Below are 23,094 nucleotides of genomic sequence, written 5' to 3'. Positions count from 1 at the left end.
GAGACGGACCTAGACATGGTGCAGCATCCACACAATGATGCTTTGATAGTAACCCTTAAGATTGGAGAATACCAGGTAAGGCACATTCTGATCGAGTAAGGTAGCTCTTGTGACATCATGTATGTCAGATGTTATAAGAAACTTGACCTTCACCGAAATGATTTGAAGCAGCTCGACAGCCCAATGATCAGGTTCAATGGAATGCCAACATGGCTTCTGGGAGCAATAAATTTTGAGGTACATGCAGGCACCAGGAATGTTAGCGCAAAATTTAAGGTAATCAATACCCCCTTCCCTTACAATGCTATATTGGGAAGACCGTGGCTATACGCCATGAGGGCTGTTCCCTTGACACTACACCAATTGTTACGATTTCCAACTGAACAGGGGATTGAAGAAGTCAAAGAGGATCAAGTACAGGCAAAGAATTACTCCATGGCAGTAATGAAATCCAACTGCAATGTGCGAGAGGCAAGAAAGTGGAAATTGAAGACGAGGACATGAAGAACCTGGATGACGTTAGCAAAAAGCCAGTCGACAAGAGTGAGGAAGCCTTGAAGAAGATTCTGCTAAAGTTAGATGAAAAAGAGCGTTTCTTCCTTCTCAGTTCAGGCTTAGCCGAGGAGGAGGAGAGGGAGTTAGAGGCTTTCTTGTGAGCAAACATAGAAGTGTTTGCCTGGATGCCATACGAGATTCCTAGCATTGACCCCGAGGTCACCTGCCATAAGCTCAATGTAGACAGATCGGCTAAACCTGTCATTCAGCGGGCAATGAGGCCGACATTGATTCATGTGGTGGCAGTAGATAAGGAAATAGACAAATTGTTGGAAGCCAAGGCTATTCGGGAGGTGAACTACCCAACCTGATTGTCCAACACAGTAGTTGTGAAAAAGAAGAATGAGAAGTAGAGGGTCTGCATGGACTTCACCAGCTTGAATAAGGCTTGTCCCAAAGACATCTTCCCTCTGCCTAAAATTGATCAGCTGGTGGATGCTACTTCAGGGCATGAGAGGATGAGCTTCCTCGATGCTTACAAGGGATACCACCAGATAGAAATGTATCCCTTTGATGAGAAAAAGACTGCATTTATCACCCCAAAAGGGCTGTACTACTACAGAATGATGCATTTCGGGTTGAAAAATACAAGAACAACCTACCAGAGATTGGTGAGCAAGATGTTCAGACATCTAATTGGCAAAACAGTATAAGTGTACATTGATGACATGGTCGTGAAGACCAAAAAACCTTGGAATCATCTGGCCGACTTGAAGACAGTTTTTGATATCCTGAGAACATATCGGCTCTGACTCAAAGCTTCGAAATGCCCATTTGGAGTCGGGTCAGGTAAGTTCCTGGGATACTTGGTTACCAGAAGGGGCATTGAGACAAGCCCAGATCAAATCAAGGCCATTCTTGACTTAAAGAGACTAATGTCAGCTAAGCAAGTCCAGATGTTGATCGGCAAAGGGGCAGTCCTGAAGAGATTTATCAGCCGAAGTTCTGATAAGTGTAAACCATTTTTTAGTTTGTTAAAGAAGGCCACAAATTTTTTGTGGACGGAAGAGTGCGATGTCGCTTTGGCCGATTTGAAAAAAAACCTGACAACAGCTCCAGTTCTGTCAAATCTAGTACCTGGGGAAGAACTGTTCTTGTACTTGGTAGTTTCAAAGCACGCAGTGAGTGTAGTGGTAATCAGGAAAGATAATGAAGAACAAAGAGCAGTATATTATGTGAGTAAAACCCTAACAAGTGCATAAACAAAGTACTTACCCCTGGAGAAATTGACATTAGCCCTGGTGATGGCTTCGAAAAAACTAAACCACTACTTCCAAGCCTACAAGATTGTGGTACTGACTAAGCATCCTTTGAAGTCCCTGTTGCAACAAAGAGACCTGACAGGCAGGGTAGCTAGATGGGCAGTAGTGTTGGACAAATATGACTTAGAGTTTAGGCCCATAACATCAATTAAAGGCCAGGTTCTGGCCGACTTTGTGGTCGAGTTCACCCCTAGTGCCATCCCGCGTCAGACTCCGATGAGCCGCGGCTTGGGATGTCCAAGGGAGTAGAAAGAAACCTAATTGGGGCCCAAGAATCCTACTCTAGCAAAATAGAAGAAAGAAGAGAAACCAAAGCCCTGCGATATCTACATCGGCGACTCCTTTCGCCTGTTTGTTTATGGAAGTTCGAACCGTCAAGGAGCAGGGGCAGGAGTAGTATTAGTATCACCGCACGAATAATAGAGCAATCTATTCGTTTGGGGTTCAAGGCCTCAAACAATGAAGCAGAGTATGAGGCAAAATTGTAGGTTAAAGTTGGCAGCAACAATGGAGGCCTCCCAACTTATTGTGAATCAGACAACAAGCGAGTATGCAGCCCGAGATGAACTAATGATAGCCTATGTTAAAGAAGTTGTCAGATTGCTTTCCTTTTTCCAAGATTGCCGGCTATAGCAAGTTAGTCGAGATGACAAAAGTCACGCCGACGCCTTGGCCAACCTGGCTAGTGCAATAAAGTCGGGGGAGCCAAGGACAATCATGATTGATTACTTGACAGGACCAAGTGTGGAACCTCTAATAACAGAATATGAGGCAATGTGTGGGGAGATGGGTCCAAGTTGGATAGATGCAATAGTAATGTTCCTCAGGGATGGCAAGCTGCTAGATGACCGAAAAGAGGCACACAAGACCACATTGAAGTTGGCCAGGTTCAGCCTAATAGCAGATGGCCATCTCTACAGGGGATCCTTCACTAGACCCCTTTTGAAATATATACATCCCTCCTAGGTTGAGGACTTTCTGTATGAGATTCATGAAGGAGTCTGTTGAAGCCATGTTGGGGGCAGATCATTTGCTCATAGGGCCATCACTTAGGGGTACTAGTGGCCCTACATGCAGAAGGATGCTGAAGCCTACGTCAGAAAGTGCGAGAAGTATCAAAGGTTTGCACATTTGATATATCAATCAGTAACAGATTTGAACCCAATATTCAGCCCTTGGCCATTTGCTTAATGGGGCATGAATCTTGTTGGACAACTGCCCCAAGCAATTGGGTAAAGGAAGTTTCTGCTGGTAGCAACTAACTACTTCACAAAGTGGGTAGAGGCTGAACCCCTTACAAAGATTCGAGATATTGATGTGAAGAACTTCATATGGAAAAACATCATCACCAGGTTTGGGATCCTAAGGGCAATAATAGTAGATAATGGTACACGGTTTGACAGTAAGCTAATCAAAAGCTTCTATGCAAAGTACAAAATTAAGAACTACTACTCTACTCTAAGTTTCCCTCAGTGCAATGGTCAGGCAGAAGCATCCAATAAGACTATCTTGGATGGAATAAAAAAAAGGCTGGAAGCAGCAAAAAGGAAGTGGGTGGAAGAGTTGCCCAATGTGCTCTGCGTATATCAGACTACACTGAGAAGATCAACTGGGGAGTCTCCTTTTACTATGGCTTATGGCACTGAAGCAGTTATCCCACCGGAAGTTGGCATCCCTGGAATCAGAACCCAAGGAGTAGAGAATGAGACTAACGATATTTACTTCCTTATTTCCTATTACTCAATAGGCTCAATGAATTCCTGTGAAATATGCTTCTGTGAAATCCAATGTGCTTCTCTGTTTTGAAATTACCATCATAATTGATACCCAAGATGTTTGTTTGGAACTGAGACCATTAATATGTGATTATAATTCTATATAATTCCGAATTTCTGTTATACATTAGCAAGTGAAACCTTATTTGAAGGATTTAACATGTCAATAACGAAATATTTCGATTTGTTTGAAAAATAAGGAGAATCATGAACATTCCTTAAAAGAAATCCCCTGCTATTGGAAGTATATGAACTATAGATTGATGAGTTAAGGTATACAAGTTATGTGATTGATGTTAATAAAGATGGTAACGAATCGCCAACTTGGGCTATGAACCATTGAGTGATTATGAATTAAGTTCAATATATGTAGGGAAGTCCAATGAAAAGGGAAGTTATGAAAGGAATGAAATGAGACCAAATTATATGACTGATTTTCAGTATAAGTATCTTAAGTTTGGAGGACCAAACTTCCTAAGGGGGAAGGCTGTAACGACCCAATCGCATATAATGATTAGCACTTAATTAATTAGAGAGATTTGAAATTAATTGCCAATTATCCCAATTTAATCTAGGTTTTACGAAAAGTATGAAGATTGATTCATTTATGGTTTTATTAAGTGCTTACTTTGGAATTAGAAATCAAGGGTCCAAATGGCTTAAGGAAGTAAAATTGAGAAGTTGAATCAATTTAATTTTAACTACGGACTCATTTGGGAGTTTAATTAAATATTCGATTCAGTTTAGTAAAATTGAGATTTGATTAATTATGTCCTAATCGGAGTTGATTAAGTCATGAGGATTGAGAATTGCGGTTATTATAAAGTAAATTTGTTTATGATGTGTCCAATTTGAATATGTAATTTATTGATAGAAATTTGAGTCTGATAAAAAATTGAAGGCCTAAATGATTTGGGAAATCAAAATTGATAATGATAATAAATTCAATTTAATATTTGGAGCCTTTTGGGAGTGTGACTAAAAATCTGATTTGGATTGGTAAAATTAAATATAATTAATTGGGCCTTAATGGAAGTCAATTAGACTAATTAAATTATGTGAGATTTGTAATTAGTTATGATTAATTAATTATGTGCCAACCAAGATTTATTAAGACTAAGTGTTGCTTAATTAGAATTAATCCTAAGCATAAATTGTCTTACGGAAAAAACTAGAATTGTGGGTGTGGGTGCACTGAGAAATTTAGGTGGGTGTACTGAGAAATCTGATTGTGATGTGTGTGCCTACGTGTAAGGTGAAGGCAGCAACTAATATTTATATAAATATATTAATATATGAATTCAAGGAAGTGTGTAGTTTTATTAGGCTCAAAACAACATTTGAAGGAAAAAAAAAAGGGAGGAAGAACAGCCGAGAGAGACAGAGTGGGTTTGTGTGTGCGTAGGCTGCTGGGAACAAAAGAAAGCCAAGGAAAAAGCTATGGATTAGAGAGGGAAATGAAGAAAAGAAAAGGGGATGTAGAGGAGAATCAATTAAAATGCTGAAATTAAAGTTTAAGGTATGAATTCATGCTTAATTTTTATAGAATCTTTATGTTATACTTGAAATTAAGGATGAAATTGGAATCAATAGCTAGAAGATGAAGGAAAATTAGCTTAAGAATAAGATTATGGAAATTAATTTGAAATGGGTTACATGCATGTGGATGGTTATGGAAAATGAATTAGAAATTAATTATTGGAGATTTGATGTTGTGATTAAATATTTGAGTTTGATTTTCTTCATCCTTCACATATTTGAAGTTTATCATTACATGCATGGTAAGTTTTCAAGATTTTAGAATTTAATTCATATTTTAAAGTTTATAAGCTTGAGATTAATTTGTGATATAAATTAAGAGGTCAAATTATAAATTGAGCTTGATAATGTAAAATTGGTTGGATTTGATAAGTGTTTTATACATGCATCATGGATTTTGAGGAATTTAAGGTAAACAATTTCATGTTTTGAAGAGAAGAAGGAAGGAATTTTATAAGAAAAATCAAGTTTATGGAAATGCGGGGGTTAGTCCTAAAGTTAGACAAGTTCTTGATTTTACTATGAAAGATTGGAATTGGTGTAATTTTAATTCAAAAGTTTTATTCAAATTAAAGAGTATGAGTTTATGGAAAATTAAACATTGATTTAATTTTGAATATAGAAAATTAATTAGTTTTAATCTTAATGTCATACATGCAAATACTTTCCTAAGGGTCACATACCTTCAATTTCATGTACATTAAAAGGAATTAGTAAAATGGTGTAGAAATTGAATTAGATTCAAAATTATAGAAGTTAATTTAAAGATAACCATTTTGGGTTTGGATTTATTTGTCTTATATGAAATTGAGTTTCAATCACACATGCATCATAAATTTGCAAGAGTTTTGGGAGTCTAATTCATGTTTTAAAAATTTGTGGGTTTGATGGGGAGAAAATGAGTTAAAACTAAATTTGAACAAGTGGAACATGATTTTGAATAAATGATTTCTAATTGAGAGTGTTTACTAAATTATACAACAATTCTCCATTTTTGTGAACCAAAAATACATGTTTTGAGGCTTTGAATACCAAATTTGAATTTAAATTGCAATTCTGAAATTTCTAGAATTTACGTTATCCGCTCGAGCGAGGAAAGTCTCGCTCGAGCATGGAAATCAAGCTCCCAAAAGTTTTCAAATTTTACAGTCCGCTTGAGCGGCCAAAGCGGCACTCGAGTGGAGACCCATTTTCAGCATATTTTGGAAAAATTACATTTAGTTCACATTTTTATTCTCATCTCTTTTCAAGGTATTCTAGACATGATTTATGACTCAATAAAGATTAATAAGCTACCAATCAACATAAATTAGGTAGTTAAAGAATGAATCATTGATCTAGTAGTAATTGGTTTAAGAAGCCAAGTAAAATATCAATCTATTTGGAAAAGAAGGGCTTAGTAATGAAAGAATATGTGAAATAAGAACCCGGTCTATATGAATGAGAAAGAATAAGTGTAGTAGAACTTCGGACTATTTAGACAGAAAAAGACTAGAAAAGTCAAGTTTGATCAAAGGAATAATATTGTATTTCCATGTGTATATGTTATGTGCTTGTGTAGATCACGCGCCATTGTCTGCTTGATTTATCTGATATATCCAGTCTGTCTGATTTGCTTCTACAACCATCTGTGAGTAATAACTTAGTAAAATTATGTTCAACTGTACTTATTTTTTGTGTGACAAAATGAGATATGTTTCTTGAAATGATATGTTCTGTACAATGAATGATTGTCCAATTTTTAATATCTATTTATGACATCCTTAGCATCATGTGATATCTATTAGTTGTTACCCGGTATCGGAGGTTCCTTTATGGAACTTAATCTGTCAGCACTCTGTTACCCATATCGGAGGCCCCGTCATAGGGGCTCAGCTTCTGTTCTGTTACCTGGAACCAGAGGTTCTTTTACGGAACTGGTTATTCGTAACCTCACGTGTATACGTTCTGTTCTGTTCTATTAATACTAATGAATGTATCACGTATGCTTGCGCATGACCTACAATTTCTGTCTGTTTATGATCTGGACAAATTATGACTTCGATATGAAACTGAGTTATGATTTTTGAATCTGGTATGGATATCATTCATTAAAACCCTTTACTCTGTTATTATTCACTAGGCTTTAACTCACTGTATTATTTATGTATGTAGGTGATCAGGCGCGTGACCAGGTTTAGAGGCATCTGCCTAGGATCTGTTTTTGTCAGCCAACTTATGTGCCTCCCATGGAGGTTTTGGATATGTCAAGTGATTATCGCTATGTGATTTAAAGTTTAAGTTCGTTTTTTTCTTGTTTGGTTAAACAAGTCTTGTGTTTTTTCAAAAAGGGGCTAAGTCCTTTTTGTCTGATCTGTATATATATCATGACGTAGGAATGATGTGTATATATGTGCATAAAAAGTTTTAAAATTTTTCTGTCTCATATAAGTCTGAACAGCTCAATGGACGTTGTATATTTGTTATCTGCTTCCGCTAGCCCCTTATATTATATTAATTTGTCTTAGAGGCCTTCGGTAATCCTAGGATTACTGGCCGATTACGATGCTAAACCTATAGGGGCAGGTTTGGATCATGACAGAAACGGTTGAAAAGACTGTGCATGACAGCTCATGCGCAGTTGGAACTCTTGGAATTCTTGAAATAATGATACTATAACCTCGACTAAAGGAAGGATCTCAGTTGAGACATTTAAAGAACTTGGCCCTTAGTTCCTGATCCTTGATAAAGATGGACAGTTGAGTCTTGGGTACTTGAAATCGACAAGTCATGAACTCGGTCGAAGGGAAGAATGAATTTTAGCCGACATAAAATATGAACGAGCGATATAGGTTCCATCACCTCAAGTTGCTAAGGTAATAGAACCTAGGGGTAGTTGTGGGGACATATTTTGTAATTGACAGCACGTGGCCAAGGTGACGCCGAAGTGTCAGCCGAGGTGCCACGTGGCCTGATCCTGATGCCGAGGTGATCTCGGCTAGGCCGAGGTTATCTGCGGAGATATCAGAATCCGAGATAAGTAGATAAGGGATAAGAGTCCTATAATAGGGGGAGGATCTCAGTCTGGATAAAGATAAAGCTTTTAGGGAGTTTATCCGTATCTAGCTGAGAGTCCTAGATGAGCATTAAGCCTAAGTCCACTAAAGTGAGACTTTTACAGGAATCAGATCAGTACTGGCTATAAAAGCAGGGCACCCCCGTGGATCTCAGGTATGTGTGATATACTGTGAGAAGTAAGTTCTTTTATGTTGAGTTTTGAGTATTCTTTGCTATCTTTGAAAGATATTGATTACTGATTTGATCGTCGGAGTGCCCCAGGTAGACGAACCACCGCCGAATTCTCATCTTCTAGTGTAAGTTGTTGTGCTTAATCTATTATGCTGGTGCTCTCCAGTTGAGCTCCCCATTTGGTTGTGTGGTCAAAAATCAACACCCACAAAACTCAATAACTCTTGATGTATAAAAATATATTACATATTGATATTGATGCATTTTTACACCAATAGTGTGCAAATAATATACAATAGTGGATTCAATGAATTTGTATAATGAGATGAACTATTAAACAAAATTGTGTAATTATGCAATTAATTTCATACCTTTAATTGTATTACAGGTATGGATTATGAAAAATTAAAGTGGGAAGTTAATAGAATTTTTTTTTTTGTGTAATACTAATATTTAAAGGACATATTTATTATTTTTTGTTTAACATAAAATTGTGATCTTAACAATCTAATTATAAATTAATATTTATATTTATAAAATTCTCATTTATTATTTAAAATTTTAAGCCGAGTATCTATTTAGTTTTTGCTTAATTTTATTTTAGATGTAGATTAATTTATTACAAATCTCCATATTTTATATACATATCGCATATCAATTTAAGAGACATACATAATTACAATACTAATAATTAATAAAAAATCACATGTCAGATGCAACGCAGATACCCAATCATTAATTCAGATAAGTGGCTGGATATATATGGGAAGAGTGGGAAGCAACACAGTGAGGTTCATCTGGATTATTACTAGAAATAATATCTGTAAACAGTTGGATTGAGGTGTACATTATTGGAGGACAGTTCCATTAAGAAGTCTCCCATATCCATAATGTCTTTCTAGACATCCCAAATTGTTAGCCCGACAACATGTTGATTTAAATTTAATCAACATCAAGTCTTCGTCAATTCAATTAGTTTATAACTAAAGATGACTTTCATACTCGCATATACTTGAGAATTAAGCGAAGTGTTTTGAAAACTTGGACACCATTTTTTATTTTATTTTTTATATCTAATTATTAGGTGCTGAGCCGCCAAACGTTAACCTAATCTGTTCCAACATTAAATCCAAAAAATAAAATAAATTAAAATAATAATAATAATAAATATTTGTATATTTGTTGGTTGCCGCCAATGGGGAATAAAAATGTGCATAAAAAAACATAAATGACACGTCTGAAACGTGTGAGTTTGTCACTCCTCCTACCTACCAACTCTCAAAATACCCAATAGTACGCTACACAACACGACGCCAACCATTAGAGCCACTTCCTTTTTTTTTTAATTCAACCATTAGAGCCACTTCACCACTGCTGGAGAGAGAATTTATTTTACATAGAGGATGGTATTTATGCGGTAAGTGAAATTTATTTTAAAAATACATAATCATTTTGAAAGGTTATGAATATTTGATTAACATAATGTTTTTACATAAATTATCAATTTGAAAAATTTTAGGGAATAAATGATTCAAATTATTGAAGTGAATCACGTGGGCTCACACTGGTCTGCAAGTACAATCTACAATCTAATTTTTACTTGTATGGGTGTGTATTTAGAAGTGTAAGTGGTGGATGTGTTCTTATATTTTATCTTTGTAATTTTTTTTTTAGAAAAATTATAAATAAAAAAAAATCTCAGAATTTGACACTTCTAACAAAAAAAATACTGAGGCCTCGTTTGGGAAGCAGCCCGTTTAGTCAAAAAGCCAAAAAATTACTAAAAAAGTCAAAAGCCATCAACCCATATTAAAAAGTTAAAGATTTTCTTTTCTCTCTACTTTTTGCGCAACTTTTAGTAAAAAATCAAAAAGTCATCCCAAACATATTAGTTTTTTTTAGCTCATATTTTAGCCAAATAGCCAAAAAGTTACTAAATTAGCATGTTCCCAAACGAGGCCTGAGTTTTTTATTTTATTAATTTAAATTTTAATATTTTAATTTGTTTTTAATTTAAATTATCTTTTCATTAAGTAAAACTGATGAGAAAATTATATATTAGTCACTAAACCTAATGTAGATTGTACATGAAATGTCTAAAATATCATTTTTCACTGACTTTAATGATTAATATATATATATATATTTGTCAATTTTACTTAATAAAAATAAATAGATAATTTAGATTAAAAATAAATTAAAAGATTAGGGTTTAAATTGACAAATTAAAAATTTTATTTTGTTACAAAAGGGGAGCTTTTGTTTGCACTTAGGGATGTAAAAATGGCCCGCGGCCTGTGAGCCCCCCGAAGCCCCCCGCGGCCTAGGGTAGGCCTGGTTAGACTTGGGCCGTCATTTTGAAGTCTAACCTGCAGCCCACTCAAGGCCCATTCAAAGCTCACCCTGAGGCTTAGTATCATTTTTTGTGGAACAAAATAAAATTTTGGTAGAAAAAATAGAAAATAATTTTAAAAAACTGTTCAGGCCCTGCCCGAGCCCGAGCTCGAGCCCAAACCCAGCCTATCGGCCTGTCCAAGGGCCCAAATACCTCCCGAACTTGGGCTTAATTTTTTGGCCCGTGGTCCGACCCAGCCCAGTCTAAATTTTGACGGGAGCCCACGCGGCCCAATATGGGCCAGCCCAAGCCTGGGCTCGGGTCAGTCGGGCAGGGCCAAATTTACACCCATGCATCCCAAAAAGTAGGTTGGGTATCCAATTTAATGATATATTTTTATTACTATTTAGTCCTTATTTTAAATGACCAAAAAGTACTTGACTTTGGAAAATGTGTACATAAAAGTATTTTGGACACCTATTTATTATCAATTCCAATATTCCTTTTCTCTCTTATCTCCCTACTTTCATCATTTTGCATCTTCATACCCAACCCTAACCCAACCCTATTTGCTTTAATCTATTATTATTGTATTCTATTTCATATTGAAATTAGTAATGGGCAATAAAAAAGACGTTTGCAAGTAATTTTTTTTATAAGTTTTTAATTGTTGTTAATCGTTTTTCGTAGGTTGGTTTTCCGAATTGATTCGGAATTGAGTATCTGAACAAACTTCATACGTTCAGAATTAAGTATCCGGACAAATATATTTTGTTTGGTATTGAGTGTCTATATAAAATAACTTGAACCAATTTTCTTGTGTTCGACACTGAGTATCCGAATAAAGTTCATATGTTTTGAATTAAGTATCCGGACAAATATATTTTGTTCAGCATTGAGTATCCATATGAAACAACTGGAACCAATTTTCTTATATTTGACACTGGGTATTCGAACAAATTTTGTAGTTTCAGAATTAAGTATCCGAATAAATATATTTTGATTCACTGAGTAGGAGACTTTCGCCTCGGATGAATTCAAAATCTCTTGGAATTCCAAAGATCCCAAATATGGTTTGATTTTGTTCATTTGTTTATAGGTAATGGGTGCGGATTTGTATAGGATTTCAAGGTTATTAGGGTTAAGATATGTATTATTTGAGGTGTTCAAATAAATAAATAAAATTTTAAATTTATTATTGAGGTGATCAAAGTAGTAGGGGGTGCTTTGACAACCAAATAAAAAGTCAATTTTTAGCTTTTTACTCATTTTAAGTCATATCACATCTCATATTTTTTATTCGCAAAAAGACAAAATACACTAAAAAAGTCAAAAAATTGATTTTTTACCAACTTTTCAAAACACCACTAGCTACTCAACCTACGTTTTGAGTGCAAATAGATCTTTACAAGGGTTAAGTATTAGATTTTTTTTAATTTTTTTTTTATTTATTGTCCATTGATTTACAATTTTCTCTATAATATTTATATATATATATATATAATTTCAATTGAGAGAGAGTGTGTTACAACTAGAACTATGCGTTAAATGGAGGTTTAAGGGGAGGGTTTAGGTCTACCAACTGGTGGTTAGCCTTTGAAACCCCAAGCCTCAAGCAAACAACTTCCACAAGCCAACCAACAACTACTATGAGAGAGAGAGAGAGAGAGAGAGAGAGAGAGAGAGTTCTAAGAGTTGTTTGAAGAGCTTTAATTTGGGCTTTGTACTCTTGTCTCCACGTGTGAAAGGTGGAATAATTGACATAGAATATAATCAATTAAATATTAATAATTCAAGCAAATAAGGTGGTAGTTAATTCTTCTTCTTCTTATTATTATTAACCTCTCTGATTTTTTATGATTTTAATATTCGTTGTAGTCGTTGTTCAATGATAAGGAGGTTGTTGTTGTTATTGTGATCTCTTGTAAATCGTTCTTGTCTCCGTTTTGGGTGGTATTGGGTTCAGAGGATTGGGGCCTCCTCTGCTCTGTCAAGTCTCTCTCTCTCTCTCTCTTGTGCTCTCCAGTACAGAGGGCACACATACATTACCTTCTTTTCTGGGGCTTTTCAGGTAATTCCTCATCTCTTGCCTTTTTTTCTTTTTGCTTCCTTGATTATTGATGTGATGATTTGCTGGGTCTGGTTTCAAAAAGTTGACTTGATTGTGTTTCTGATGTGGGTATTGTGTTTTACTGTATGAACTTCATGATGTGCTACTGATAATGATTACATATTCACTAGAAACAAACAGATTCCTCAGAAAATTTAATTTTCTCTCTCTTGGGTTTGTCAATTGTGAAGCATTTAACTCTAATTGGCTCTTAATTTAATGATGTGTTCATGATTATTCGTAATTTGATAGAATTTCTGATGTGGGTTTTGAGTTTTATTATATGAAATGAACTTCATGATGCTGCTGATAATGATTACAACAAATCAACTGACTCCAAAAGAAAATGAATTTTCTCTCTGTTGGTGTTGTCAATTGTGAAGTATTTAACTCTAATTTGCTTTCAATTTGATGTGGGTTTTGAGTTTTGAGTTCAATTGTGAGCAAAAGTTGCATGATCTAGCTCTCAAGAGGGAGAAAAGAGACAAGGGCTTACTAAATACTAACCAAAATAGATCAAATTTTCGTGTTCTTTTTAGTCTGCAGTTAGGAACAATATAAGCATATGGTTCAATCTTTTGCGATTGCTATAAAATTTAGGGGAAAAAAAAAACCATGCAAACCTACTCATTTAAGCTTTATTGGGAAACTGAATTTTCTTTTTTATTTTGTGTCATCATCTCCAAAAAGTGGTCATTCTACCTTGGAAGGTGCTGGTAATGGTTTGTTTTTAAAAAGCTCTTCTACTGGTAGATTCTGAGGCAGAGAAAGAATAGCATGGCTACTTTCTACTCAAGTTTAAGCAATCCAAGAGACGTCTTTCCGGCTTCATATCTACGGGACCAGAAACTTGCTTCTAATCCTGAACCGCCTCATCTTCCTCACAACATGATGTATCCAAACCAACCATCTAATGGGTCCTATTCAGAGCTCTTCTCTGGGAATTCTCTATCACTTCATGACTGTGTTCGAGGCCCATCTGCCGGAGCCAGAGGCGAGGGTGAACCTGTAAATGTGGAATCGACCCATGGCCAACTAAATGAAGATTCCCAGATGGTTTCAAGAACGCCGGTCTATGTTATAGATGGTGAACAAAATTTAATGTGCCAAGGATTGTCGCTCAGCCTTGGGACTTGGCTACAATCTGGAGTTCATACACCTTCATTGCAGTACCAATATACTGACCCAAGTGCTTCTTTGATGAGCTCCCATTTTCAAGCTGAGAACGGTTGTCAAAATAAAGAATCAAGAAATGATGAATACTTGTCATATAATTTACCTGGAGGCACGCACAACACGATCAAAGTGGGGGCTTTGAACAACGCATATTGCTCGGTGGGCGCTAATGAAATGCATTCTAGTCCTCATATGTATGAACCGTCAAATCTTGTTAGCACAATTTTTAACTCTAAATATCTCAAGGCAGCACAGCAATTACTTGATGAAGTAGTTAATGTTCAGAAAGCTCTGAAACAATCTCAGACTGACAAACACAAAAAATCGGATGAATTTGGTCTTCATGACGACAACGAAATTGACATGAAAGTGAAGGGGGATTCTGCTGATCCCCACGAGTCAACTACCGACCACTCTTCTGAACTTTCACCATCAGAACGACAGGATTTGCAGAACAAGTTGACAAAACTTTTGTCCATGGTGGATGAGGTTAGCCTAATACTTCTGTTCTCCATGTTTATGATTTCCGTCTTCGATGTGGATGCCTATTTATTTATGTGGCTGGTGATTCTGTGGACTTTGGTACAGCTTTTCCTTCTATTTGCTAAGTAAAAACCACATAAATGGTTGTGGATTATAACCAGTTGCAAATTTAGCCAATTGTTGTAGTTTCTTTATCCTTTTGATTCTTTGAAATCCATCTATATTGATTTTGTTTTAAAGTGCTTTCGTTTAGTTTAGTTCTTTAAAAATCGTGCTTCCAATGTCTAATTACTTCATTATAACTGTACTTGTTCAAAAACATTTAGGTTACCGTACACACAAACCAATCTACGGTGGTTTTTTTCTACAATATTAATCTAGTTGTAAGGCACCATACACTAACACGATATTTAAGTTGCAAAGGACTATATCCATCCAAATGAAGTTCATACGTTGAACACTATTTGGGATCTTGCTCAAGTGTCAGGTTGGGGATGATGAGAACTTGGAGGTTGATGACCTACTACGATCTTTGAGGATACCCTTCTGTCCTTGGTTTGCTATGTCGAATGTTAATTATTCTGAATTAGATGATCTTGGTTAGGGGTTACATCTAGAGATATTGCTTATTCATGGTTGATAGTACACTATTCATCATTGCACTCGCGATACTGCAAAACTTCTAATTGGTAGGTTTTGATGCTGAAAATCATCTTATGCTAGGATTTCTCTTGATTATGATCTTGTTGTAGGTAGATAGAAGATACAGGCAATATTACCATCAGATGCAGATTGTGGTTTCATCTTTTGAAACGGTAGCTGGATGTGGTGCTGCTAAACCGTACACAGCCCTTGCCCTCAAAACAATTTCTCGCCACTTTCGTGGTTTGCGTGATGCAATCAATGGCCAAATTCGAACTACCCAGAAAAACTTAGGGGAGCAAGATGCTACGCCTGCTGGTCAAGGAGGATTACCTCGTCTCCGCTATGTGGACCAGCAACTCAGGCAAAAAAGGGCGCTTCAACAGTTTGGCGTGATGCAACATTCTTGGAGGCCTCAGAGAGGACTTCCTGAAACTTCTGTTTCAATCCTTCGTGCTTGGCTTTTTGAGCATTTCCTTCATCCGTAGGTTCTTGAATATCTTTTTCCTCTATTTTTCACGTACTAATTACCAAAATACTTGTCTAATTATTTCTGATTTTAATGTTTCAACAGTTACCCAAAGGATTCAGAAAAGATCATGCTAGCAAGGCAGACGGGGCTAACCAGAGGCCAGGTACGACAGAAAATGGAAACTTATTTATGCTCTATTTGTTTAAGCGGAAAAAGTTTTTTGCATTTTCTTAAATTTGGTACGACAAAAAACAAAAAAACAGAAAACATTTTCTATGGTTAAAATAAAACAAGCTTATTTGAACATAAAATATTTTTCACTTTGAAAAGGTGAAAATTATTTTATGGACTAAAGTCTTATCAATGGCACCACATTACTACCACCGCCACGACCACTAGCACATAAGTTTCAAAGTTGCGACTAATCATAGGAAAACATTTTATACCGGAAACGTTTTTTTGGAAAAAAGTTTTTCTTAGCGAACATTTTCCTTTAGAAAATGTTTTTCTCCGAAACAAACGGAGCGGTAGTTGCTCTTTTATCAATACCTTAATAGGTACTAGGTGGACTTATTTTATTGTCCACATCATTTTTTTGGCATACTCATCGATCTGATGTTTTAATCAGGTTGCAAACTGGTTTATAAATGCCCGGGTGCGTCTCTGGAAGCCGATGGTTGAGGAGATGTACAAAGAAGAGTTTGGTGAGGTAGACTCCAAATCTTCACCCGAAAATGCATCCAAAGCAGCAAGAGACAAGTCATGGCCATCTGAGGATATGGTTGAAGAGTTGCAAGAAAGCACGACGACCAAAGCTGCAGATGGTGGGCAGTTGGGCCAATTCGATGACTCAAAGTCCGATCTTATCCCTGATGTGGGAATGCAGGGGTGCACGGCAAGACTAGGCTTTCAGAACGGTGCTTGTGGAGATAACAACATTGATTGTTTGCAGGATGACCAAAGACCTAATATGGATAACCATAATCTCTTACCGGATGGGATTATCAGTGCTTCTGCTTCGTATAATATCTCGGAGTTGGGTAATTTTTCAGTGGGCGAACACGTGTCGCTCGCTTTGGGGTTGCGGCATTGTGAAAATGATTCTCTGTCCATGTCCGGTGCGATTCAATTCAGAGGGGATTTCACAGCAGCTTCATCTGTGGGCTATGACACATCCGTTAAGCCAACAACGTATGATCACTAGCCCCCCACCTGTTGCCATATTTTTGTGCCATGAAAACTGATTTTCTGCTATTTTGCGATTGACAAATCAATCTTCTTGTGAGGAGGAAGCCGTAGTACGATAAGAAGGAAAAAATCAAAAAAAAGGGAAAGAGAAGAATTGCATTAGTTTGCCTTTCATCTTGTTTGTCAGCCCATTGAAAATGGAAATAAGCAGTGTAAATATGGATTATTGATATGGGCTTAAATACATACCATATGTTGTCTGTAATATAGCAAAAAGTTTGGTAAGATTGTAAAGATACAGTATGTGTATACATCTATGTAATTTTGTTGAATAAGGAGACTTGTACACTAGAATAAGTGTGACATTCATGTACCATCTATTTTGAAATAAATTTTAGTATAACCCCTCCAATGTGAAGTTATTTACTTCATTCCTTAACATTCAGATTACAATTTTTCATGTGGCACTAGTGATTATAATCACAAAAATAATTAACTCTTCTAGGGCTATTATGAAATCTCTCACTCACTCATGGGTGCTTTGAATTTTTGGAGACAGGTTTCCAGTGGTATTATCTTCCCTAATAACCATTAATGGGTTAGAGGGTCCTGTTTTTGGGGTGGTGGTGTCCCATTCAAGGTCCATTTTGATTATTTAAATAGTTGAAAATTAAGAAAAATATAAACAAATGAGAAATAGAAAAAATATTTACAAATTCAGAAAAGTACAACATTCATTTGCACAATTTAATACATAAATTACTTGTACTCTCATGATTTGCAATTATTTTTTTAATTTCTCACTTTTTTGATATTCTTTTTTTTAAATTATAGAATTTGATATGACATAAATAACTATATAATTGAATCACACATCTTTAAAAAATGATTGTAATTTGAGAATAGATAGTTTATTATTTTCATATAATATTAAATCATCTAATTATGAATATTATTTGATTAACTTATTTTTTTATATGAATAATTTATTTAATAAATTTTATAAATTAAACGGTTCAAATTATCAAAATAAACTCAAAGTGGAGGCGAAAAACTCCAATTCAACCTTCCATCCATTTAAGGAACTAGAGACTTCCATGGTGGTCAAGCTTGTATGGATTGAACAGGCATGGTCCGTGTCCGTAAATTCATCACGAATTTCCATTTAATGATTTGATTGGTAAGTTTTTGTGCATAGATTATTTATAGGAAATTAAATTGATTTGATTATGAATCTTGTTAAAGGCACAAATTAAAGATGTACTAAATAATTTCAATAATCTCTATTTATATTGGGAAGATAAAACAAAAGTAAAAATAAAATTGATATTATTAAAAAATTATTTTTTCCCCCATTTGTGTTAGGACAAAAACACAAAAACTACAATGTAGGTTTTTTTTTTTATTTTTTATTTTTAACAGTACTCACACAGTGAGAGCCCCTCAACATATTTGTGTTGCAAAATAAAACTTTTTGGTTGCAAAATATTTGTATTTGGTTGAGTTTTAAAAATTAAAAATTAGTTTGATACAAAAATAAATACAAAAGGATATTGTTAAATTATTTGTTTCTCAAAATAGAAAATTATATAAAAATACTGAGTGTTTATTCGTTTTTTTTTTTTTTTTATCAAACTAATTTTTTAATTTTAAAAAAAATTCTAAATATTCAATCAAATTAATAGTGTATTTTAACAAATTTAAATTAAAATTCCAACAAAAACTCAAAAAATGGTAACTATTAACACAATCACGATTCATGAACAAAAGTTAGCCGTCTATTTTCATTTGAACGAGTTTTGGGTTGAAGATTTTACTTTGGAGCTTCTTAATGCACTGTCTATTAGTATTTTTATACATAAATAAGTTATATATAATTTTTCTATTATGTTCTTACAAAAAAAAAAAATACAAAAAATAAGAGATGATAGGAAGAGATAAAATAAAATAAAATAAATAAATAAATGGACAATTTGGTCTCATTATAACAACATTTATTGAGTTGAGACAATTTTTAAACTTTTTATTCTTCCTGTACAAGTAGGTGCAACTATTCTCATTTAATACTTCCTTAGTCATATACTAACAAAAACCTTTGATTATTATATTTATGGGGTAGAAATGACTCACTTTATAAAACAGTAGTTTAGAAATTAATTATTTTAATAAGTTTCTTGTTTTTTTACAAAAATACATATAAAAAAAAAAGAGTAATATGATGTGATAATTTGTAATATTTTTTGACTAATTAAACAAGGCCAAAGTGTGTCATGCCTACAAATTTCAAAGAGACCTTTTTTAGTCAAGAAAAAATAAAACCATGCATGTCTCGTAATACAAGGTAGATAATATCTTAGTATGTGTTGCGATAATGTATTCGTACAATATCTTTGTGTGTGTTATGAGGTGGTCCATACAAACGGTGCCATATCGGGAAATCTAGCTCCACCATGCACACTCGGCAGCTGATGTGGTGGGGGTAAAAATCTATCAAAAATCAGTTCGCACTAGGCACTCACAAATTTTTAAGAGACATTTTCTCGTGGTGTTATGTGCTTCAACAGTGGAGTGGTTCATATAATTAAAGTTGTATATAATATGATCTAATTTGTACTGATATGTATTAATCCGTAACGTTTAGTTTACTAATTGCGAATTAAATTTTAAATTTTATAATCCGTTTTTGAAATCGCTCTGCTCCGCTATAATTAATACATATATATCTTTTAATGTCTAATGAAATATTAAAATAAAAATGAGTGTAAGAGAGATTTAAAATATAAAATTTGTTACAAATTAGTAGTTATATATATAAAAATATTATATAAAATTAGTTTGTTTTATATATATGAAAAATATTATGTAAATTAGTATTATATATTAAGCAAATGTTTGATAATTAGTCAGAATATTTTTCAATCCGCTAATCTATCCAAAACAATAATTTTTTAATCGGCCATTCATTACTTTCAAAATGCTCGAACCGCACTGTGCACATCCCTACATACAATATTCATATTATGTTATTAATTTTTTTTTAAAAAAATAATCAATATAATTTTAAATTTATATTCAAAATTAATTTAATTTTGAACAAAATAAATTATTAAATATTCTATTTAATACTCAAATGAGTGTAACTCACACCACATGGGAACCCATAAATTTATGAAAAATTTACTTATAAATCCCATCTTGAGGAATGGTGATACATTTAGTCCTAAAGATTTTCTTATAGATCAATTAATCCTATTATTTTTGGAAAGATAGATTCAATATATTATTTTAAAATTAGATTTTACGGTTATATTCTTATTTCTATTATGTTCTCTCTCTCTCTCTCTCTCTATATATATATATATGCTAGAAAGGTAAGATACACAATATATGAAGATCAAATTTATGATGAATTTTTAATAAAAATCTTTTTTATTTGGAAAACATTTCAAAAGGAATACAAAAATGATTTAAAATATGGAATTATTCAAACATTCCAAGAGGATGTGAAATTTTTTAAACATTTCAAAAAGAGTACAAAAACTACTTGGTAAGGTTTGGTCAAATGTATAATTTCAAACTGTAATACTCCAATGTAACACTCGAACGTACCACTCGAAAAAAAATCTTAGTACAATATCCTAATGTAACACATAAAAAAACTCCTTATTATACTTTTTTCAAATGTAACACTCCAATATAGCATTCCAAAAAAACTAACATTCTAATGTAGTATAAAAGAATTTCTTATTGTAACACTCTAATGTAACACACAAAAAAACTCCGTAGTGTTTTTTTTTTCCAAATGTAACACTCTAATATAACACTCTAAAAAAACTCCTTAGTGCAACACTCTAATGTAACACACAAAAAATTCTTAGTGTAACGCTCTAATATAACACAAAAAAAAAAAAAATTCTCAGTATACTTTTCCCGAAAGTAACATTCTAATATAATACTCTAAAAAAACTCCTTAGTGTAACACTCTAATATAATACACAAAAACTCGTTAGTTTAACATTCTAATGTAATACACAAAAAAATTTCTTAATATACTTTTTCCAAACGTAACACTTCAATATAACACTATAAAAACATTTATTAGTGTAGCACTTTAATGTAACATACAAAAAAAACTCTTTGGTGTACTTGTCCCAAACGTAATGCTCTAATGTAACCAAAATAAAAAAATAAAAAAAAATTCTTAGCATACTTTTCCTAAACGTGACACTGCAATGTAATATTAAAAAAAAAATGATTTGGACCTCTAAAAAAACACCTCTAATGCACCTCTAATTTGTCTTTTTCTTCTCCTATTTTTGTCTTTTACTTCACTTTTTTTTCTTTATTCCCGGACAGCTCATTAGAGCTGTACGGCAAGACCTCTAATTAGAGGTCTGCAGCAGGATTGATATTAAAAAAGAAAGAATGTGAGATCCAGTTTAAAAGAAGTACAAATATTCCTTAGGCTGTGTTTGTTTTCAGATGTAGAATGGAGGAGATTGATAGTGTGGGGATTGATAATGATGGGATTAAGTAAAATTGTGTTTGTTTTGATGATAGTTGTTGGTGTAGGGATTGTTAAATTATTTTTATGTAAAATAAATGTAAAATAATGAAAAAATACAAAAACATTAAACATTAATGTTTTAAAAAAAATGCCCAACATGTAAAAAATTTTAAATAAATAAATAAATTTCAAAAACAATAAAAAAAATAAAATAATGATTTTTATTTAACAAAAAATACAAAAAATTAAACATTAATATTAAAAAAAAAATGCCCAACATGAAAAAATAAAAAATAAAAAAAAAATTAGTCCGGCGAACTATTTTTACAATACTAAGTCTTGGAGGCCCATCCGAATCCCCTCTCGAAGAGGATTCATAATCCGTAACTTACTATCAATCCCTTCCCCATCTCTGAAAACAAACACAATGTTAATGGGTCTCACCTCACTGCCAATCCCAATTCCCTCTCTAACTCTCCAAACAAACGGTGCCTTAGTAAGTTTTGGAAAAATGTACAATTTCAAATTATGAGTGTTACACTTGGAAAAAATACACCAAGGAGTTTTTTACTATTTTTGTGTGTTACATTAGAGTATGTTACATTGAAGTGTTACGTTCGGGATTATACTGATTGAAGTGTTACGTTGAAGAAAAGTACCCTTTTTTTTGTTACATTGGAGTAACGTTTGGAAAAAGTACACCAAAGAGTTTTTTTTTAAGTATTACGTTGTTAAGTTTGAGAAAAATATACCAATGAGTTTTTTAGTGTATTATATTGAAGTATTACATTATTGGAATGTCACATTAGAGTGTTAGGTTTTTGTTCATAATGTGAGATTTATTAAAGAATGAGAGAAAATTCAAAACTTCTATAGTGCAAATTTTCCAAATATGTAATTTTACATTTTGAGAAACTCACTTTTATCCTTGAAAATTTAAACTCAAACATGTAAGTGACTATTATTTTATATAATTTCTACTTTAATGAGACCTTTTGTGTTCATAAGAAGAAAAAAGGACTAAATAGTTTATAATATTATATTTTGAGATTTATCGATAATTCACCCATAAATTTATGGATTATTTACCAATAAATCTTACCTCACAAACAATTATACCAATCAATCCCCAATTTAAACTGTTGAACCAATAAGTCCTATTACTAGACAGATCTGTTCCATTTGATCCTTTTTTCCATTTTTGGTATTGATTTGTGGACGATTGTGCCCTCAGTTTGTCGAGTGGGATGTGTTTCATGGGCAGACGTTTTCTTTTGGGAATGTTACACTATATTTGGTAAGTTGAATGTTGCTTCAAAGGATGGGTCAGCCACTTCTTTGTTAGGGTTTGTGGTGTGCCGTCGTAGTGTTTGTGCTGTGATGCCTGTGTGTTTCGGTGGCATATGCAGCAGTTCAGACCTCGACAATTTTCGTTGGTTTGTAGGTATGTCATGCTTTTTTTGCGATGTTGATTTATGTGTTTTGTTGATTTGTTTTGTGGACTAGATTTCACCAGTACGTTGACGTCATGTTACATAACGTGTTAGGCATGTGTATGAATTGGTCTTTGTGGGGGTATCGTCAATGCGAGTGTCTGTGGTGGTGCATTAGCTGGGAGGGAGATAGGATAGTGGGTTTCGTTTGGGGGGTGATTTGTCTTTGTGTGGATGTGTTTACAAGGTTTGTATATTGACTGGGATGTGGGCTGTGGGGACTGGAATGGTGGTGATTTCGTATGGGTGTTTTGTGTATGTGTATCTGACTGTGTTTTTGTGTTGTCACCATTATTAATTTCTGGGTGAGGTTGTGTGACTTTGCCTTC

At 34.0% G+C, this 23,094-nt stretch overlaps 2 protein-coding genes and 1 long non-coding RNA gene across 4 annotated transcripts; all 3 read left to right on the top strand.

Annotated features, from left to right (window-relative positions):
• The first annotated feature begins 15 nt into the window (after positions 1–15).
• On the top strand, positions 16–504 carry LOC114292557 (uncharacterized). Its single transcript, XM_028236544.2, has 2 exons — positions 16–75; positions 172–504. The coding sequence occupies exons 1-2, from the start codon at positions 16–18 to the stop codon at positions 502–504; spliced, it is 393 nt and encodes a 130-aa protein (XP_028092345.2).
• A 4,399-nt stretch (positions 505–4,903) lies between these two features.
• On the top strand, positions 4,904–7,591 carry LOC114297855 (uncharacterized). The gene is made up of 2 exons (XR_014363304.1): positions 4,904–5,111; positions 7,286–7,591. It is a non-coding gene; the product is annotated as an uncharacterized LOC114297855 (long non-coding RNA).
• Positions 7,592–12,216: 4,625 nt separating this feature from the next.
• On the top strand, positions 12,217–17,177 carry LOC114297839 (BEL1-like homeodomain protein 3). 2 transcript variants are annotated; one of them, XM_028242317.2, is made up of 5 exons: positions 12,217–12,765; positions 13,495–14,469; positions 15,216–15,589; positions 15,680–15,740; positions 16,206–17,177. In XM_028242317.2, exons 2-5 carry the CDS (start codon positions 13,582–13,584, stop codon positions 16,779–16,781), a joined length of 1,899 nt encoding a protein of 632 aa, XP_028098118.2. In that variant the 5' UTR covers positions 12,217–12,765; positions 13,495–13,581; the 3' UTR covers positions 16,782–17,177. The 2 variants fall into 2 exon arrangements, with proteins under 2 accessions (XP_028098118.2, XP_028098119.2); XM_028242318.2 differs by having other exon boundaries at positions 12,370–12,765; positions 13,558–14,469.
• Positions 17,178–23,094: the final 5,917 nt, after the last annotated feature.

Source organism: Camellia sinensis, chromosome 3, assembly GCF_055761805.1.
Source record: "Camellia sinensis isolate YWXY chromosome 3, ASM5576180v1, whole genome shotgun sequence".
Taxonomy (NCBI): domain Eukaryota; kingdom Viridiplantae; phylum Streptophyta; class Magnoliopsida; order Ericales; family Theaceae; genus Camellia; species Camellia sinensis.
This window is presented reverse-complemented; position numbering and strand designations above follow the sequence as displayed.